Source organism: Patiria miniata, unplaced genomic scaffold (assembly GCF_015706575.1).
Source record: "Patiria miniata isolate m_02_andy unplaced genomic scaffold, ASM1570657v1 HiC_scaffold_5, whole genome shotgun sequence".
NCBI classification, from domain to species: domain Eukaryota; kingdom Metazoa; phylum Echinodermata; class Asteroidea; order Valvatida; family Asterinidae; genus Patiria; species Patiria miniata.
In genome coordinates this window covers 14,553,252-14,574,961 of record NW_024037072.1, presented here as the reverse complement: position 1 = coordinate 14,574,961, position 21,710 = coordinate 14,553,252, and the positions used below count along the sequence as shown (strand labels likewise).

At 41.2% G+C, this 21,710-nt stretch overlaps 1 protein-coding gene and 1 pseudogene across 2 annotated transcripts; one reads left to right on the top strand and one right to left on the bottom strand.

The window, feature by feature from the left end:
• Positions 1-1,752: 1,752 nt before the first annotated feature.
• LOC119741757 (snRNA-activating protein complex subunit 3-like) lies at positions 1,753-12,532 on the bottom strand. Of its 2 annotated transcripts, none has more exons than XM_038217638.1 (9): positions 12,446-12,532; positions 9,434-9,720; positions 8,477-8,587; positions 8,034-8,094; positions 6,606-6,707; positions 5,703-5,950; positions 5,009-5,161; positions 4,172-4,279; positions 1,753-2,630 (listed from the first exon to the last, which is right to left on the bottom strand). In XM_038217638.1, the coding sequence occupies exons 2-9, from the start codon at positions 9,658-9,660 to the stop codon at positions 2,483-2,485; spliced, it is 1,158 nt and encodes a 385-aa protein (XP_038073566.1). In that variant the 5' UTR covers positions 9,661-9,720; positions 12,446-12,532; the 3' UTR covers positions 1,753-2,482. The 2 variants fall into 2 exon arrangements, with proteins under 2 accessions (XP_038073566.1, XP_038073567.1); XM_038217639.1 differs by having other exon boundaries at positions 9,434-9,667.
• Positions 12,533-16,145: 3,613 nt separating this feature from the next.
• LOC119741247 lies at positions 16,146-20,988 on the top strand (annotated as a pseudogene).
• Positions 20,989-21,710: the final 722 nt, after the last annotated feature.

Here is a 21,710-nt window from a genome sequence, read left to right as displayed (position 1 = left end):
TAAAGCTACCAAGTGGCATAATTGACTTCTTCCTCCGGCCATACCCAGTGTTTTTGAAGGTTTGCAAAATCCACAGGTTGTGAGTGAATTTAGCTGCTTTGCGCCGAAATGGCAGCATCAAGCTGTATACTCCCCAGAGAGCTGATACGGTTTTTGGAATGTTTCGTTGGCCCAATGAGCAGGGTAATAGTGATGTAGCGCCTTGAGCACCAATACTGGTGGATACGTGCGCTTTATAAATACACATTATTATTTTTATTACTACAGATATTTAATTTGTCCAACTCATGAAACAGCAGTACATTTATATTGACTCGCAGGCCAAGTAAAACAATAAACTAATTTCTCGTCCCCGCCCGCTTCCTTTTTCCCCCTGTCACATCCCTTTTTTATGAATGCAAGTTTAGAAGTGGTAGAATTGGGGGTGGCTCCTTTGGACCCAAATGTCTCGGCAAAAGAGACGAGAAAAAGGAAGAATCCATCTTGGAAAATCCACCATCGTGGATAAAAAAAAAGGGGGGGGGGGGCAACTCCTCCCTTTATAAAAAACTTGAACAAGTAACTATTCTCGCTTTACTTGGCCTTATTTAAGTGTTCTCTGGTGGTGTAAGACGTTAATTGTTAACGTAATTTGAGGGCCGTTTGTGATGCACATGGACTGGTCCCAGGGGAAGAGATGAAATCAAAACTCCAGTCTAAATTATGAATTCATCGTGTTCTTTGTATAAATTAACATTTGTTGACAGTTTAATACTTGTAGCCAAAACCAAACCATTGTTTTTTTTGAAAAAAGTGTTGCTTCACGCGACCACATCCAATAATTAAGTATGTAAATACAACTACATTGTAGGTTTGAAATAAAACCCAAAGCTAACAAACATGAAGGAATGTTTCCTTTTGTTTTAATCATATATATTCTGTACAGAAGAAACAAATACAAAATGGCACAGTTTATAATACAAACAAATGAAATAGCTGCTCTCTAGATGAAATAGAGGTTTGAGTACATCCAGGCTGGTTGTATTCCAACGAAGTGTTGTGGTACTCGTACTCCTACCCAAGTAGATTTTTTTTCGAACTGGGATGCATAATGGGCAATTCCACGGTTACTCACGTTACATTTTTGATGTACTTTTTGAGTTTTCTTGGGCTGTAATTACCATACTGAAAAGGTTTAATAACTGTTATCTCCATGGTAGATAGAGTAGACCTAGACCTACCTAAGCACCAAAGATGACATCCAGAAAAATGTGTTATGTAAGATAAACAAGATGCACAAAATCGGTTACTCATGTTACATTTTCGTAACGCGAGTAACCGTAGAATTGCCCATGAGAATGTACTTGTACTCATACTCGCAAGAAGTATACTACAATGTACTTGCAATCATGAAAATATTCTTCCACTAGAATTTTATACCTCTTTTAACCCTTTCCTTACCATGGGCGACTTTTGTCAACAAGAACTACCCCCTGCTGATTCCCATGGGCGACTTTAGTGTTACCATTACAAAAAAAATGAGAAAAGTGCTTCAGAAGTATCCACGCACAATTTGAGGTATGGAGTGCCATTCGGTCATGTGGTGAAATGGCTTGCAGTTTGATAAATGGGACAAGATGGACAAAAAGGCATAACATTCTTATATTTGCACGTATGGACTTCATTTTGACATCACATAAAAGAGTAAGGTTCAAGGAACAAACTTTACACACACCACCTATGATTTTAATCACTGCTTGGCCGTGAAAAACAATGTGGTAATGAAAGGGTTAAGAGGTACATTCAAGAAAAGAACCAGTTTTTACCGTTTGGGAGGCTTTTTCATTCGTTTAATGCCTACTTTGACAACAAAAAGCCAATGAAAACATCGAAATGTTTGAACCCATGGAAAGTACTCATATCCATACTTCATGGAAATTTACTCCCACTCGTGAAGAAAAAAATATCATTGTTCTTATACTTAAGGCGAAGTACTCGTGCTCATTAAAATGTACTTGACTACAACACTGAGTTGTCAAGTTTGGTTCCACTGCTTGCATTGGTTACCATGAAATGAATACACTCATGGTTTTTGCGATGTGACTGGCTTCGTTTTTTCAGCCCATCCTGCTGAAGGCTAGTTTCCTTCAGCTCTCCTTCGACAGGTTATTGTCTTACTGCTGACCTAGGGCTAACAGTTCGGCATGCAAATGACATGCATCCACAGAACGTATCAATGTGCACTGATCATGTGGTAAGCTACTCACAATGTTTGCATATTTCTGTCTGTGAGCGCAGTATATATGAGCTGCAGATTTGAAAAATTGGTTTTGCACACTGCAGCATATGTCCTGAAGTTGATGTTAACCACATCACAGGTACACAAGAGAACAACATTGTCCTCATGCACTTCGCTATCCTGAATAGGCAACACAATGATTCCTGCACAAAAACTCATCGCCTCTTCTTTGTCCTGCCCACTGTATTGGTCAACCAACTCTGGTTAGCTGAATATCCCAGGGTCTACAAAGGGGTAGGCAGTGAAGGAACCCAATTTGTTGTCGTGCTTGTCATAGTGGAGCATCTTGAAGCACTTCTCGCAGTAGAAGCTCGGATCCACGTTGGAGAAGCTGTCTGCGTATGTTTTCCACCTGGCCAACACAAAAGAGAGGAAATGTAAGTTAAATGTTATATGTAACAAATCACTGCTCTGTGTAACAAGTAAATATGTGTACAGGGTGAGTAAAACAAGGGAACTCAACCCAAACCCCATAAAATATATTTCATATTTAAAAAAATATGTACATGTAGCACCAAAAATAATAATGACTGGAAAGCCAATTTCATAAGCTACTTTTAGATAAAAAAATGACTGAAATTGCTCAATCCGTTCAAATAATATCACTATTTAAACACGATGACCCTAAAACCTGTCTCGTCCAAAAAAAAAAGCAATTCATTGTGTGTTTTGTCTGTTTGGAACAACAAAGAAAATGACACAGAATACTTGTTTCAACAACTGTCACCAACTGTAGTACACAATATCTTTATTAACAACCCTGGTTAGGCTAACAATACAATTTATAAAATCTACTTTTTTTAAAGGACAGGCCTTCAAACGGATTCTGTTGAACGTTTTTAACGTTTCAACTGATATTTTATAAACTGTGATGTTTGAAGACAATTAGGACAGCTATTTTTTAAATTGCATGTTTTTGGACGAGACAGGTTTTATAGGGTCATTGTGTTTAAATGGTGATATTTTCTGAATGGATTGACCAATTTCAGTCATGTTTTCATCTAAAAGTACCTTATGAAATTGGCTTTCCAGTTATTATTTTTTTTTGGGGTGCTACATTTTTTTTTTTAAATATAAAATAAACTTGTTGGGGGTTGGGTTCCGCTTTTCTGGACTCGCCCTGTAACTAAAACCATGTAGGCAAAGCGGATTGCAACAAAATTTAGCTGGTTCACTATCCCACTCACCACTTTAGATTTGTGAATTGCGGGGTACCGTGGTAGGCTTGGCTTAGCCTAAAAGTGAGAGTGAAGTAGACTGGTTCCTGATCTCTCGATTTCACTCTAGGCCTTCACAGGATTGAGACATTTACTAAGACAGTGTCTTAAAGCTATGGTCCATCATTTGCAGCTATCCGAAAAGTAACTGGCGTAATTATTGTTGAAAAACATACTTGGTTGAAAGATAGTAAGGGGACTAAACTCCCTGTGAAATTATTCTTTCTGGCAAGCTGTCATTTAGAAGTAGTCAACGAAAGAAGGCCTTTCCAACGGTGCTTCTTAAGACGCACCGTAGGAAATTTAAATTAGTAGTTCGTTTTGTTATTCGGCAAAGCGCGCGCAAGCATTGGCATGACGCACACGCACGCGCGGTTGCTATAATTTGTTGGATCAGTGCGCGACATCGCGTAGCTGCAATCGGCTCAGAGAGAACGTGTCTCGGACGCTGAATTCAGGCCCAATTCAAAACATGATACAGCAACTTTTGATTTTGAAATTGAGATCCTAGAATGCTGTTTTTCTCGGAATATACAGCTGAAGCTGAGCTGAAACTTCATCAGGTTAGTTGTTCAGTACCCTTCTTTAGATTTTGAGCACTTTTGTTGCTTCAAGCGAACAAAATGCACAAATTACAAATGATGGACTATATCTTTAAGTTGTTTAACATACTCACTTGGAAGTATAAATATTACAGCAGGTACAGATGACACGTTTCCAGCCTGGTTTGTGAATCAGTACTGGGTACATACTGGGATCTTGACAGTCAGTGTTGGTCAGTAACCTGAAAACAAAAAGGAAAAGCAACTTTCTATCGAATGTTGGCCTCTTTAAGATTTCTTTTGGTTCTTGGTTCTTGGTTGGTTCTTCTCCTACATACTCCACGTGGGAGTTTATACAGGAGGCCAGAAACACCGGGGCAAACCCCTTCTCTTAGCGATAAGTGTTTACTGGGTTCTTTTACGTGCATTTATACAACACACGGGACCTCCGGCTTAACGTCCCATCCGAAGGACGAAGCAATAATGGTTAAGTGCCTTGCTTAAGACCACAAGTGTCCGCTGGCGGGCTCGAACCCACGTCACTGTTGCCTCTGAAACACCAGAACGTGAGTCCGGTGTTCTTAACCGCTAGGCCATCACACTTCACTTTTTCTGCCATGCAAAGGTTATAATTGGCATGCATTTTTTTTTACCCATGAAAGGTTCACATAGCCCCCTCCCCCCCCTTCCCCCCGGTTAATTGATGTGCATTTCAACGATATGCCAGCTCTTCCTACCAGTTACCTCTTTTGTCTGTTGATTGAATTGGACTAGTTGCAGTGTTTACATGAATGTGATCGTTTTTTTACTAACCAGTATACAACTGCGTGGCAGGGTAGGTGGAAGAAATTTGTGACTGTCTGTAATTAACGATGATGGTATCTCAAAACACAAAATGCATTTCTGCAAGACTTTGAAATTGAGCAGAATCAGACTAACATTACTTCACAATTTCAAATACTGGTCGCTACCTGAGATCGGTAAACACCATGATGTGTTGACAGTTCCCGAGATGGTTGTACAGGTAGGGATAGCCAAGACGGATGTCGAGGTCATTAAATGTGAAGTCATCCATAGACTTGGACTGCATTGTCTTCTTGGGTTTCATCCAGTCTAGGACAACCCTGGGGGGGGGGGGGGGAATTGATAAAAAATCTACATAACAAAAGCCGACACCTGAATTTCTTTGTCTCCACATTTCATTTTACCCAATTTTAACAAAGCAATTGACAGAACCAGGATTTGAACAGAATACCTCCAGAATACCATACTTGTGCTCTACCAACTGAACTATCAAGCCCTTTATCAAATGGCAGTCCTCAAATTTGTCGAGACGCTACTAATTATATTTATGACATGGTATTGTGAAGTCAAATATACAAGCAGCGATTGTGAATGAAAAGAATAATCATCCAGCATCCCTCAGTCAACTTGCATCCTTCTCAGCTTCACCTGTTTCGAGCTTCACCAGTTTGCATCCTTCTCAAGCCTCACTGCACCCATCCTTATAACATAACATTCTCCTGACACCGGGCAGAGCATACTGTTCGAAACGTTGAGTCCCTCCAGTTCTTTTAGAACCACACATACTCACAAAAGAGATTTATTCACATGGCGCTACCGCAAACCTATCTTGTCTTAACGAAAAGTTGACCGGTGACCTACTTGCTCAAATCTCGGCTGAGAGGGTCACGGTGGTCATTGTAGAAGGTGTCTTCGATCACAAAGTAGGAGGACTTGTAGAGGTCTTGCTGCTTGGGTTCCTGGGGAGCGTCGGGGACCTGGCTGTACTCCCCCGATGCCACGCACAGGTCCGCTGCACAGATGATCTTGTCCCGCAGAGCCGTGAGTTTCTGGTCGGCCATCACAAGGATCGCTCGGTCGACGAAATGGGGCCTGTAAACATTCGATTGCTGTGAGGAGAGAGGGACGGAGGGATGAAACAGTTTCTTCCTGAAAACTCCAGATGGATCAGAGTCACATTAACCCTAACCCCCTTGAGTGATTTACTAGGAACCTTCCTCACTCTTGCAAGTTCCAACACCATATGCTAACTCAACACCCAAACTGTTGGACTCTGATTGTGGTGGTATGCCTGACCCCATGTAAAGCATAGTCCTTACTAGTGCAGTACTCACTCCAACAAACCCTGCAGTTGGATTTTGAAGGGTTGGGGGGGGGGGGTAATTAGGGTCAAAAGACAACTGTCATTACTTTTGAAAACACTCCTTTGTGAAATCTAACTCTGTTTGAAACATTTAAATGTTATTAACATTTAAAAAAAACTTTGTAGCCCAAGAGTGTATTCAACAAAGGAAAAAAGGCAAACATCACTGAAAGTTACCCATAATCTTACAGCAACTGAAATATGCATAAACATTGTAGCCTCCACAACAAAACAAAAAATCACTGACTGGACACTTAAAAAGGAGTATTTAAGTAAGATCATGACATGAATGGAGAATGTTTTGAGGCTACCTACATGACTACCTACTGACTGAACACTTAAAAAGGAGTATTTAAGTAAGATAATGACATGAATGGAGAATGTTTCGAGGCTATACCTACATGAATCGCTTGTGAAGCTCTGAAAAATGTGACAGAGAGGACGGCCGTGGGCTTTTTGACACAGATTTCTTCCTCATCATCAATGGCGGCATTGAAGCAATCCTTTACACACACACAAAAACCGATAAGATCGGCAGCATTTAAAGAAAACAAGTTAGGGGGTTCATAATAAGTGTCATGTTTTTTGTGTGTGTGTTTTACTCAAGGACTAACGTTTCTCTAGGGGACTAAGGGGAGTCAGGTTGGCGTAGCAGTACTTTCCTCGCCTTCCACCGCTGTGACCCAGGTTCGATTCCTGCCTGGGCCAATATGTGGATTAGGTTTTCAGTCCCTACTTGATTCCGTGGGTTTTCCTCGGATTATTCTGTGGTTTCCTCTCAAACTGTACTTTCTTCACACTGTCTTCTCTTTACTGGGCCCCATGGAGACCAGTGCATTCCACTGAATGGGCTGTACCAGTTAAAATAAGAAATAAATAAATGAATGAAGTAAAACGCCTGAATCACAATGCAGAAACTACAGCAGCTGATGGCACAGGATGGGGAAAAAGTTGACATCGTTTTGCTTAAGATCGACAACCAGAACACATGATGTACACAACATGCCAGTATGATGCATTATACATACGCAGTGAATATCCTTTTGATTCAGTCAGTAAATGCAGCTCACATACGCACCCCACTGTACACGACAGGGACTTTAAAGGTATAGTCCATCATTTGTAATTTGTGCATTTTGTTCGTTTGAAGCAACAAAAGTGCTCAAGATCTAAAGAAGGGTACTGAACAACTAACCTGATGAAGTTTCAGCTCAGCTTTAGCTGTATATTTTGAGAAAAACAACATTCTAGGATCTCGATTTCAAATCAAAAGTTGCTGAATCATGTTTTGAATTTGGCCTGAATTTAGCGTCCGATACACATTCTCACTGAGCCGATTGCAGCTACGCGATGTCGCGCACTGATCTGACGAATTATAGCAACTGCACACACGCGTGTGCTTCATGCCAATGCTTGCGCGTGCTTCGCCGAATAACAAAACGAAATACTAATTTGAATTTCCTACGGTGCTTCTTAAGAAGTGCTCACCGTTGGAAAGGCCTTCTTTTGTTGATTTCTTTAAAATGACAGCTTGCCAGAAGGAATAATTTCACAGGGAGTTTAGTCCCCTTACTATGTTTTTCAAAAATAATTACGCCAGTTATTTTTTTGATAGCTGCAAATGATGGACTCTGGATTTAATGTGAACCATTCTACTTTTAGGTTTGGCGAACCCCCTCCCCCAGTCTTAGGTCAGGGAATAGGTCTGGTACCTATGAATTGCTTGGAATCCATTTTATTTTCGTTTGTTTACTTGTTTGTTTCATTTGTTTACTTGACCCGCAAGACAGTTGTCTTAATAATCTTTTAATAATTGTTGTCTCACTTACGCGAGAAACGTCGGTCTTTCTATATCGCTTGTCCATCTTTCCGTATTTTTTGTGTCGTAACCTGGGGAACAACCAAAATTATTCAGATAAGTTCATCTCAAACACTTATCAAATTTGAAAGTGATTGCAAGTGTTGAGGTTGAGGTTTGTAAAAACACCCAAAACCATCAATGTCTACCTTTTACCCTTGCAGATGCCTCCATATGATCGTACAAAAAAAAATTTGGAAGAAAATTATTTCCCTACCTACCTACCCTATTTTCAAATGCCATGTATTCGGAAGTAAAACTTTTTTTTGGGCCTAACCAATTTAAAACCCCTATTATTTTGGCTTTTCTCTCTGTGCTGTAACGTGGCAATATGTGACTTCAGGATCACTTCCTGGTGACAGCTAGGTCACATATTCTTGGATGGTTACCCCAGTCTATAAAGTGGCTGCTTACTGTAATGTTTTTAGGTGTTCTGCTCCTTCCGGTATGCCTTTCGATGTGCCTAAAGAGCACCCTATGTCAAGTGGATGATCATCCTCAGCTGGAGAGTGCAGCATTTCAGGACTGTTCAACAAAGAAAAAAAAATTGTCATCTAGTTACGGAAAAAAAGTTCAAAAGCATACAGAACTTTTGTTCACTTCATCATGTCCTTGTACAGAACAGTCTTAAAGTTCTAGCCTCCCTAACCCTAACCCTAACCCTCCAGGGTGTTCTCAGTATTCTGGCTTGAAACCCTGCTAAATGCAGCAACATGAAACACTTGTCTTAATGACAAGCCTGCTCAGTGTAGCAAGATCCATCAGATCAAAAATCTCTACAGGCTAAAGTGCCCCGGAGTCTGTGGTCACCAATTGCTGCAGGATACAACTGTGGCATTGTTCAATGGGACTAGCTTTGTTTCAGAATTGGCCGTTTATGCACTGGTGTTGGTGGTTCAGTGCAGCAAGGTCCCACAGGCAATTACACCTGATGCAGTGTTTTGCATCTGGCAGGGTAAGTGCTTTCCCTAACCCTTCCAGATGCAACACAGAGCAACAGGTGTAAAACTCTTGAGTGCGGACCAAGAAGCATTGGGCGATCAACATATAAAGTAAAACACATGGCCAAATTTGAGATGGTGGGAGCTAGTACCATTGAACATGTTGAGCAACGCCCCCGGTGTTGCAGTTGGCAACCACAGATTCTGAGGCAGTGTGGCCGTGAAAATTTAGACGTGATGGGTCTTGTGGGCAGGCTTCTCACTTTGACAAGTGTTGCATGATGGGCAGGGTTTCTAAACAAAATTTACTGGAGGGTTAGGGTTATACTTGAGGATTTTCTTGGATAAACAAGTAGGTAAAGTCAGGCTCAGAGCGAGTCAAGTCAGCAAGGTATCAGTACAGTCGACAGTCTCAGTGGGAATGACTGACCTACAGACTTTCTCCAGTTCCTCAACCACCTCTGCCGTTGTCTCCATCATCTCTGCCATCTCCCCGGTGGACTTCTGAATCTTCTCAGGCAGCATGAGCTCTTCTGATCCCACAACTTGCTCGCACTCCGTCAAGAAGTCGCCGACGTGTACCAAGGGAGTCACAACGAATCCTGACTCATCCCTGTACATGTCTTCTGGCATGACGTCTTCATCATTATCATCCATCTTGCCTCTGGAATGGGAATGGAACACGGACTAGAAGCCAGCAAAGAATGGGACTTCAGCCTGCAAAAAGAAATCAGTAGATTTTGTGATAATTTTTTCTACGCAAGGGAGATGTATATTATTAAGTTTAATATCAACTTCTGCTTATCGACTCGACCTTAGTCGCGTCCTAACTATAGCATGGCCCCAACTACAGTTGGGATAAATCAAACAATAATTTGGGTTAGTCTAAGCTATGGTTGGGGCGTCCCAACTATAGTTGGGGCGATGCTATAGTTGGCCCCGGGGACATAACAATTTCACCACCATACCAGCCAGCCGACACTTGTCAGCAAGCTGCCAGATTTCTGCACTGGTTGTGGGTTTGAGGATCACACAGCAATTAAAAAAGGGCAAATATTATTTCATTGAAATAAAAATCAAATATGCTGATTAGCATGATTTCCACTGCTCCTACAGCCGTAGCAGTAAATCAGACACTCCACGCATAAAAAAAGTTCACCATAATTGAGAACATTTGTAGGCCTATATAATAACAATTTACATGCATAAATTTATGAAACAAGAATGACGAATTGGTCTCGTTGTTTTTTTTTCTTTTTGTTGTTTGCTCATACTCATATAACTTAAAACTGATCATCTTCTTAAAATGTCTTTGAATTATAATTAAAAAAGGCCGGGAAGTGGATACGCGGATACGGGGTGGACTTTAGCGGACGTGCACGCGTGTGGTTTTGGTTGAGCATCCAAGCGTGACTCCGTATCCGCGTATGCAGATACGAGGTGGGAGGTGAGTGGCGGGGTATTCTGCAAATGTGCAATTGTGCCAATCGCATCCAACTACAAGAAAAAAAAAACTTTACCGGCGTGGCCCTGCATTCTATAGTTGCTCCTAATTTAGCCCCATAAATGTGGCCTATTTACTGGACTGCCTCCGTAAACATAGGCCACACATCCACGTGTACAAAAACGTATCGCACTTTGCCAAATTTTGATTTTCACATTTAGGCTTAGTTTGAAGGGTTTTTTTGCTTTAGAAGCATACTCACCCTCTTTATAGGCTAATCAGAAAGTGCTGCCTTTTTCAGATGTCGAATTTTTGTGAAATTTCATGTTGAAATTTTGATACGCAAACGTGTAAAAATGAATCTGGAAATTTCACGAAAAATATACATCTGAAAAAGGCAGCACTTTCTGATTAGCCTATAAAGAGGGTGAGTATGCTTCTAAAGCAAAAAAACCCTACAAACTAAGCCTAAATGCGAAAATCAAAATTTGGCAAAATGCGACACGTTTTTGTACATGTGGATGTGTGGCCTATGTTTACTGAGGCAGTCCAGTAAATAGGCCACATTTATGGGGCTACTCCTAATTCAGCCCTATTGTAACCAGGTTAGGTTTGGCGGTACAACTATAGAATGCAGGGCCACTTTACTCTACATCCGCGCCTCCGTACGGCTGCGTGGAGGCGTGGAGCCGACCTACCTCCGAAAATCGTTCGTGGAGTCGTACCGTGGAGCCGCAGTCGATATCTCCGAGAATTGCGCCCTCTATCGGTGCGCGTCTCTGCGACTCCACGACTCCGCGCCTCCGCCACTCCAGACAGTGCCCCGTCGCCCTCCTCCCTTCCTAATTTGCGACCTCATTTAAAATGGACTCTGCGACTCTGCGACTCCGCGCCTCCGCCACTCCAGTGTCCCGCGTCTCCACGACTCTGCGACTCCCCGCCTCCGCCACTCCAGACAGTGCCCCGTCGCCCTCCTCCCTTCCTAATTTGCGAGCCCATTTAAAATGGATATGGATGCTTCGTTCTCAAAAAAATTCCGCCGAGAATTGCGCCCTCTATCGGCGCGAGTCTCTGCGACTCCGCGACTCCGCGCCTCCGCCACTCCAGTGCCCCGCGTCTCCGCGACTCCGCGACTCTGCGCCTCCGATCCGTACCGTGCCCCCAACACATTTACAAGCACGCCCTCCCTTCCGATCCTTCATGAGAAGCTTAGAAGACAAGTGCATTCGCTGTATAGTCGTGTTCCCTAACGTGGCGCACTTCGAGCTTACCCAACTTTCCTCGTGTAGTGTTGCCAAACCTCTTTGTTGATAAACCTCAAATTCATGCAGTGAAATACTGGTACTTTTACCTTTTTAATACTTGCTATTTTACCTCTGTGAAAAATTTCGGTTTCATAAAATTTAATCCGAAATGCAAAAATGGTCGCGTCCGGAAATTGGGCACAAATTGGCGGAGTGTTCCCTAACGTGGCGCACTTGAATAGATCTCAGAAAATTCCAAATTAACATTGAAGAATTTCTGTAAACTTGATAAATTCTGATAAATCATTATTATATTTACTTACAAACCCAGCCAGATGTTTGTCAGAAAATTATTTTTTTATTTTTCGGGGCATTTTCAAAGGGTTCACTTTGCACTTGAAAATAAAATCGGAAAATCACGCCAAAATAATTTTTTCTTTTAACTTTGTAACGGCTAAATAAACTCGCGATTTATGAACGGGAGTGTTTAGAACTTGATGAAATTTCACTTTCTGTGAAATTTCAGTTAAAACCTTTGCTCTAGCTAGGCGCTACAGGCGAAAAATAAAAGTGCGCCACGTTAGGGGCCGCGCCACGTTAGGGTACATCAACAATACTTAGCACTTTTTGCAGGTTTGCATATCTATTAGTATTAGTATACTCCTATCCATCCACGCCTCCAAGCAAAATAAAAAACCTTGCTCCGGCGTGGCCCTGCATTCTATAGTTGCTCCGGTTTGGTTTCAGTACTTACTTTTACCCGACAGGTTCCCTACTCCAGCATTCATCTCACAACCTTTGTAAACTCCGTGTTTGTCATTCCACACATGTCAGCAGTCATTGCGAACATGCTTTTTGCCTAGCGCCCTCTTGCGGCCAACTAAACTTTTTTTTAGCACAGCGCGCGCCACCAAGAATTTTGCCCGCTACTTTTTAAACTATGCAAAGGGCGTAGCGAGCAGGCGGAGTTTTACGTTCCACCGCGCTTTGTTTAAGTTAGATAGCTGGAAGACTTGGAAGAAGAAATTCTTAGCTTCATGTCAGTGACAAAAAAAATCGCCGTCATCGATGCCGAAACGTCAATACTGGTTACTGGTATAGCTGACCTTCAAGTCTGGAAGAAATCGTTCGAAAACTTCCCCAAATCTCAATTCTAGGAATTTCTCAAAATTGTTATTTCACTAGCAGTTGAACACTTATAATTATCATCTAAGTATATTCCGAATTTTAGCTTAATATGTTGTTGCAAACGCTAGTGCTACAATTTGAACGATCTCCATGGAAAATTTCAACGATGATTTCGGCCAAGCCACACAATATCGTATTGTAGATTAGCATATTCATTAGCGTCACTCGGCGTGTTTTTGCGTGGGTCTCGGTATCGACCAATGGAAGCCGGCAAAAAGGTTCATATTTATAAATTAATAACTTGTGGAAAAGGCTTTTCTCAAAATTTTTACTGCATACCATAATGGATAGGAACCGTATTAATATTCGTGAGGCTTGAAAAGACTGACAGCTATTGCAAACGTCATTGTTACAACTTTCAATGATGCACGTAGCCAGGACTATTTTTCCAATTTCAACGAAAGTAATGAACACATCACAACGATTTTTAGCACATACTTGGACCATTATGAGGAAAGTAAACCCTGAAAGTTGTATGAAGAAGAGGTCTTCCAAACGGGAGAAATTAATTTTCAAAGATTTAGCCTGCCAACGCCAACATGTGTGTGCACATGTACTGATGTAGTTTCATTCAAAATGAAGTGTTACGTAACCTTTAGAAATCGCCCTTCATTAACCGTATGACTGTTTAATGCGGATTTCATCAAGGGGTGCACCTAAAATTTAAAATGAAGGACGTCAGTATTATGTTTGATGGTCAGTTATTGAGGACTAGAGGCTTCCTATAAATTATATTGGTTTCAGATCTAGGGCAGCTATGAATCACGTGATACTCGTCCTGGGAAAATTCGTACTAAAATAGCATTTTGCGGTTGTAGGCTTACAACATTAAACTCTATAAGGTAAATTTCGAGACAAAGTGTACCAAGCAGTGTAGGAGGAGCAGTCGAATCGCCGATGACATCTTATAGAGAGGTGGCCCACCTGTACTCTATTTTGGTTTCAGCTGTATACAATGCATCTGTCACGTGATCAATGGTAAATACAAAATGGGCTTTCATCGCAATATTTAATGCGGATTTTTAAGCAAAAAGTGTACCAAAAACTTATACAACTGGTCAGAATTATGTTTGATGGTCATTTATTGAGGACTACAGACTTCAGTTAAATTATTTTGGTTTCAGATCTAGGGCAGCTATGAATCACGCGATACTCGTCCTGGGAAAATTCGTACTAAAATATCATTTTGCAGTTGTACGACATTATGCCTATTAAACTTTCAGACAAAGTGTAGGCCTACCAAGCAGTGTAGGAGCAGTCGAATCGCCGATGACATCTTAAAGAGTGGTGGCCCGTCTGCACTCTATTTTGGTTTCAGCTGTATGAGATGGATCCGTCACGTGATCAATGGCATTGCAAAATGGGCTTTCACCGCCAAATTCACCTTTGTTCTTATAATAAAGAATTAATGATTTTTGCAAAAAGTGTACCAAATACAACACGTCAGTATTATGTTTGATGGTCAGTTATTGAGGACTGGAGGCTAGTCTAGGGCAGCTTGAATCACGTGATACTTGTCCTGGGAAAATTCGTACTAAAAAATAGTATTTTGCGGTTTACATTATGCCTAACATTGAGACAAAGTGTACCAACCAGTGTAGGAGAAGCAGTCAAATTGCCGACAATGACATCTTAAAAGAGTGGTGGCCCGTCTGTACTCTATTTTGGTTTCAGCTGAATGAGATGGATCCGCCACGTTATCAATTTTTTTTTATATAATATGCGGATTTAGCAAAAAGTGTACCAAAAAATGAAAGGTTTGAAGAAACACCATGTGCGAATAATTTTTCATCTAAGAGAATGGTTCCGATTAGTATGCTCTGACTGTCTTCAGGAGCGTGTCAAGAAAGTAAATATTTAAGTAGCAAAGCGAAATCGATGAAGTGTGAAGTTGCATCCTGTGTGGATGCCAAGTAGCTGGGATCCTAGAGCAAGCTTGATGCCCACTGAAGTGGAACAGTATAGGGTTGCAGTCTCAGTAGAGGGAGGACGTAGGGTATAGGCATGGGCGTCGCCAGGATTTTTTCTAGAGGGGGGCCAAAATTTTTTTTGCCAAAAAATGCTTGTATTTCTTAACAAATTCTCGATTTATCAGATTTAGAGGGGGGCAGGGACATTTTGCCCCCCCCCCAACTCATTAAATTTACACCACTTTGTCTTCGCGCCTCTTTTTTTTTTTTTTTTTTTTTTTTCTTCCTTTTTTTTTTTTTGCTTTTCCAGGGGGGGGGGGGAAGTGCCCCCCCTTGCCCCCCCCCCCCTCGCGACGCCCATGGGTATAGGAGACCAACCCACACCGACCGCTATCAACACCAGCGGTCGTTTCATCACCCCAGCATCAAGTCATCAGTCAACCAGACCCTATAGTACATACAGAGAGCCTTTGATGCCTGCGACCAAGACAACCTCAAGCGTGAACTCAAAATTAATGACGCACCTTATCAGAGTTTCTTGTTGACAGAGCATGGGTAATGTGATCTTGAAATCTCAGGTGCACATCCTGTATTATCTGGGTTTTTTTCCGATTTGCAACAAGTTTCACAATTATTTGCTGGCATGTGGCCATGTTCTGAATCCTTATCCAATATATAAAGACGACGTACAGTTGGTCAAGTCACTGGAGCCCTATTTGAGAGGTTCTGGGTTCAAATCCATTTCAACGTTTGTTACTCATCCAAAATCTTTTGAGAATAAAGAGAAGAAATCCAAAGTCATACCAGTTTAGGATTTTATGTCAAAGTTGTACTCGTAGTTCTGGCAGTCTGGCCGTGCGGTGAAGTCCTCACTGCTGGCTTGAGATATGGTTGCGTTGTTAAGATGACACTTCAGCATCCCAAGATCCTCCAGGAGGTTAAAGGAGCGGCAGGCGGGCTCCTTGGAGCAAGCTTTGCAGCACTGCAAGGGGTGGACCACGCCGGTTTCCATGATGGTGTGGTTCATCAGGCAGGGGAAACCGTCGGTGCCGTTCGGACCGTTCCCCGCATCCGCGACGCCCGCCACAGCAAAGCAGTGGAGATAAGCCATGGGTTGGTGGACGTTGCGCTCGCAGATTGCGTTGTAGTTGCTGGAACAACTTTCGAGCTCACTGCTTACCCCACTGTCAGTGACAACCATGATGGTGCAGTTGTCAGAGCCCAGTTTCAAAGCCTTCTGATTATGATCCGTCGAGCACCCGTCTTCACTGCCTGCATACCACACAGAGACGTTGGCATCCCTCGCCATGCTCACAATGAAGCAGGTTTCTGTCGCAGAGGCACATTCCGCCAGCCACCCACCGCCTTCTGAGAACATCTCTCTCGCCTGGGACCAGGTATACTGGCGATCGGTGAATATCTTGTAGCAAGATTTGTCATGCTCGGCCCATCCTTTAGAACACCTACAGTCATCAGATTCTGTCGATCCATTGCAGAGCAGAGAACCACACACCCAAACGAAGAAACCGCAGAGTAAAATTTGTACACAGTGCATGATTCTAGACTGTCAGATTTTTGGAGCAAGTTGAGGATGTTATAGACAACGCTTAATGTCAAAAGAAGCTTTCAACTGTCAAATCTTGTGATAACAGTGAAGCGATGCCAAATGTTTGCGCAGTGTATGTGATTGCCAATTCAAAATGTGGGCTCTTGGGTGCTGGGATGTGCATCTGTGCAAGTGGAATTACAGACTGAAATAGCCTGGTGTCGGCTGTACCAACTCTGTGTATACTGATGGCAAGCAGTACGTGTCAGAACAACTTAATATATGAGTTTCATTCATAACCGATGACAGTGCCTCTTTTAGCAAATTTAGGAAAATTGAATAAATACAAAGAAGGTGCCGTAATTGTTTAACTGTGTACAGTGCCAAGAGTATTATTGACCAACATGATGAATATAAATGCTGTAGCTCTTGTGATAGTTCACTTATTGGACGGATGAGTGTTCACGCGAAAGCCCCAGTGAGTGCCAAAAGCACTTAAATGTCAATTAATCTTGATTGAGTGAAAATTATATTTTTAAAGATCAAAATGGCCCTTTGGTGTCCAAATGCCTCCACTTCTAACTACGGCTATAAATGAAATTAACAAAGCCGTAATAGGTCTGGCTGTTGTTTTCACCGAAATGATGTACATGTATGACGAGGTCATGCCTGTTTGATGTATTCCTTTTGGGGACAAAACCAAATGTCGTCCTTTGGAAAAAACAGAATCCATCAAATTTCATCTATTCAAAGAATAAATAGGTTTGCACTTTCGGCTCCAAAAGTGGACCTTTGTTGACCACTTGGACAAATAGAACCAATGAATCAAGCAAACAATGCTTTTTGTAATCATTTGTGGTGTCTTTGTAAGGAGACAATGAGAAGATGCATGTCACTCGTTAGAGTGGATCATTTGTCATTTGTGCATTAATTTTGTTTCGTTTGAAGCAACAAAAGTGCTCAAAATCTAAAGAAGGCTGCCTAACATCTAACTCAGTAACTGCTGCAATATTCCAAGAAAACAATATTCTGGGATCTTGATGTCATTCAAAAGTTGTTGAGTCATGTTTTGAATTGCGCCTGAAATCAATGATGGGACAGATTCACATTCAGCCGATTGCAGCTACGCGATGTCGCACACAGAACCGACGAATTATAGCAACCGCGCGCGTGTGCGTCGTGTCAATGCTTGTGCGTACCCATTCACGGCTTCGGCAAGTTAATAACAAACAAACAGAAACTTAAAAAAAATGCGTCTTCAGACGCATCTCTGGAAATGACCTTCTTTTATTGTTTTCTTCAAATTAAATGACAACATGCCAGAAAGAATAATTTCACAGGGAGTTTAGTGCCATTACTATCTTTAAACCAAGTTTGCTTTTCAACAATAATTTTGTCGATTACTTTTGGGATAGCTGCAAATGATGGACTGTACCTTTACGCATAGAGCAAGGAACAGAAGTGGGCAATTATTGCTTGTGTTTTCTATATCAACCCCCCCCCCAAAAAAAAAAGACCATCTCCACAAAAATTGTCAATTCATTCCCTCTGTTCATAGGAATAGGGGAACCATATGTAGGTACAACGGCAAGGACGAGTTTTCCAACATGGCCATCCTGCAGGTGCGCATGGTGTCGGGCTTTGAGGCGGACACTAAAGCCATCCGTATGCTGAGGTCGCTGCCCTCGCCAAACCTAAGAGGATCGAGGAAGAGGGAAAAGATGTCTTCTTCTACTTTGATCAGGTAATTGAGGAGGTCAAGATGGTGATAAGAGTGATGGTTTGGGAGGCTAATCATCCTTACTGGCAGCTAAGAAGCTGAATTGGGAAGGACGTGGCTACAACGTGGTCAGGCCGCTGGCATGTAAAGGCCCCTCTGGCAGCCAGCCACATCGACCCATACATGACCATGTAGCACAGCCACAGATCGAAAGTGTTTGATTTTTTCAGAGGGAGGAAAACCAGAGGGCCTGGAGAAAAACCCTCATGGCACAGGAGAGGACTGACGCACAATTCTACTCACAAATGGCATGTATGGTCCGTAGATGGGATTCGAACCATGGCCATAGTGGTGAGAGGCGAGCGCTTTATGCACAAGCCACCCATGCCATGGTTGTTGTGATTATAAGGGTCGTAGGTAGATGATGGTGGTAATTTGTGGTGTGTTTTGATGATTGTGATTATTGTAATGGCAAGGGTGATGACTGCGGGGTTGATGGTGATATTGTAGGTGGTGACGTAGTGATTAAGGTTTTGTATAGTGAGATTTTGGTGATTGTGCTGATATTGATCACAGTGGTGATAGGCATAATTGTGATGTGATGGTAGGAGGTGAGCGTGGTAGTTGCTGTGATAAGGTCACAGTGGTGACTTTGGTAATAACAAGGAGGTAGTGATGGTGGTGGTTAAAAGCCTGTAACTTTGATGGTTTTGGTGAAGGGGTGATTTGTTGTGGTCGTCACGACAATAAGATTGTGGTTATTATGGCCAAGATGTGACGACTCCTTAACGATGATAATGATGATGGTAGTTCTGTAGCGTCATGAACGGCCTTGGTTTGACATACTACAGGAACTTCTAGCCATCTTCAGTGACATAATCCATCTCATTTTGCTTTTACAGCTTGGTCATGAGGAAACCTGTGTGGACTTTCTTGCCAGACGAGACATCTTTGTGAAGGATCCTCACGATGGAGTCATCACCGGCTTTGACTATTATGAGAAAGGTAAGACGAATTGTAAAACATTCCTTTCTCAAAAAAACACGAAAATAGTTGAAGCATCTTTGCACGATACGAGAGAGGATACGCAAATGGCGTTATAATAGTATCGGTTTTAATATGTTTATGGGTTTATGGCATCTGGCTAACGGTATACTTGAACAAATACATTCACAAATTAGGGAACCGCCTACATAGTGCTGGAGAGCTCAGTTGGTAGAGCACTAGAATGGATATCTAGAGGTTCAAGACCCATTCCAGTCATTTTCTTTGTTCAAATTTGAAAAAAACCTTTTAATTTTTTAACAATATTGTTTGACTCTATTTGCCACTGAGACTGTAATTATGCTCAAAGTTTGTTACTTATTGCGTTTTTAAGATTTGTAATTGTTATAATTTTTAATTTTTTAAAAAAACTTTTAGTTTTAGTTTTGTTTGTCTTTTTCAGCTTTATCATCCTCCCAGCTGTACAACTTTTGAGTGCCAAGGTGTTACCTAGACAACCACCCACCATCAGCACAAAACATCGGAGCAATTATTCTTAACACACAACCTAATCCTTAAATAATTTAAAGGTGAGCTTTGCAATGTTTTATTTCTGCAAATCACTAACCAGCATGAAACAGAATTAAAAAAGCAGGTGTGTTGCAATTGCTGTAAGCATATTACTCTTTAAAGGAGCTTAACACATGTAAATTTCATTGTCAAGGTAACAGGGTTTTATTTCTACACATATTTTACAAATACACAGAAACAATTGTAACAGGAAAAAAAGTGATTTAGCATTCTAATATAGCTCCTAAAAAAGTAAGACTTATAATGTTATCAGGTACTGTTTTTAGGTTCAAAGTGACTTTAAATTGCATTATCGTACGTTTGGCATGGTGGTTTTTATTTGGTGATGTAAAAAAAAACAAGTAAAAAAAAACAAGTGTGTTATGTAACTAAATGTTAAAGCAGCTTAAATAAAATATTCTAGCGTCTATATTGGTGATGTGAAAATAAAATAAAAAATTACAATTGAAGTATTTAGTTCAAAGTGTAATATTATGTAAGAATTAAATTATAACTATTTAATTAAATGGAATATTAATTAGTGATGCTTGACCCACATACATGAAATATAAACCAAGTTCTTTGTTTTAAAAAACGTTTAGTTTAAATTGCTTGTTCAAGGAAATTGAATCCAAACTAACTAAACCTTTATCTAGGGATTTGTTGAATTTTAGTTTCTCTTTTAACTTGGAAAATAACAGTAGGCCCTTCAAGTACTACCGGTATTTCTTTAATTTGTATTTACGTATCACTGTTTTCTGTTTTTTTCCCCACATTTTTAAAAGTAGCATTCGTTCCAAGTGCAAAGACCTTTTACTGAGGACATCAACAGTAAATAAAGGGGAATTTCGAAACTGCGGCATTGTCTCAGCTGGTTTCAGCATTAAAGCTTCTAAATGATTCTGAAGCCATAATGTGTAGCCCAAGCTGGAGACCGTAAGCCCGGAGTTTCAAAATCATCAAAATTGTCACACGATCTGAAGGTCACATGATCTGAAGGTCACATGATTTGATATTCCAGAGGACAGTAAACACTATTATAAAAAAAACCTAATATATTACTGCATTGATTTTTATTTGCAGCATCGATCACTATCTACATTTCAATGTCAATGTGGGAATTGTGTGGACTTTTTATCTATTGGTCTTTTATAAATATGACCTACTCGAGAATGGTCCAGAAATAAATTTGCTACCCGCATAGGCCACCCAGAGGGTTGTAAACATATGTTGCAGAACAATGCTTATTGTTGGGGCACAGAACAGTTAAGATTTTTAGTTTCTTTTTAAAGTAAAAACAGCTGCAAATGTTACAACTAATAACTCTATGATATTCTGGATGGTCGGAATAAATCTGTGGTGAGTGGGTTCTGGGAAAATGTGTTTTGTTATACTTTCTTAATAAACTTTTGTTGGAAATGCTCCCGTGGGAATGTAACAGGCTTATTCTGGGATTGCATATTGGCAGGTTTTTTTATTAGCCTAGAGAGAGTTTATTTTCAAGGGGGGGGGGCAGCTTGTGGGGCAACTAGCTGACCCATTCCCCTGACTCACTTCCCCATGGCACTCTCTTTTTACGTTTTAAAAGCCTATCACAAAGGAAGCATTTGTGATATTAACAGATAACCAGAATTGGATGACATCCCTTTAAAATTCTCCCATTTTGGGGTCAGTCTCCCCCCCCCTTTTGAAACCCAACAGTCCGCTAAATTGACACAAGTAAAAAAAAAGCTGTTACAATATTAGGCTTTCCATAGACACTCAATTTCCATATTATATCCTATCACAAATATTAGCGTGAACAACAGTTTCAATTTCAAATCTCCTTCCTTGGTATGTAACGAGTTGTCAAAATAGCAAACGTGTTTCCCAACTTATTAAATTAAAGGGGGATGTTTGTGCATGAAATTGCATCTTTCCTTTTTTTTTTAACTACTTGCAAGTTGTAATTGCCAGGGCCAGGTCCAGAAATGTTTGTTCAAAAACAACGCGTAACGCCACCGAGCTCGTGCACGTGACGATTCGTTCTATTCAAATCCCTCTGTTTGTTTGGATCACCCCGCCCTCTACACACCCCCGTGACGTTCTAGCCCCACTCAGT

What these genes read in the sequence shown, in the direction of transcription:
- LOC119741757 (XM_038217638.1), bottom strand. Translation starts at nt 9,660, where the DNA reads ATGGATGATAATGATGAAGACGTCATGCCAGAAGACATGTACAGGGAT. An exon ending in GAAAGACCGACGTTTCTCGC is followed by an intron (nt 6,708 to 8,033) that starts GTAAGTGAGACA and finishes GTGTGTGTAAAG; the next exon opens with GATTGCTTCAATGCCGCCAT. An exon ending in TGTAATATTTATACTTCCAA is followed by an intron (nt 2,631 to 4,171) that starts GTGAGTATGTTA and finishes TGTGTTGGCCAG; the next exon opens with GTGGAAAACATACGCAGACA.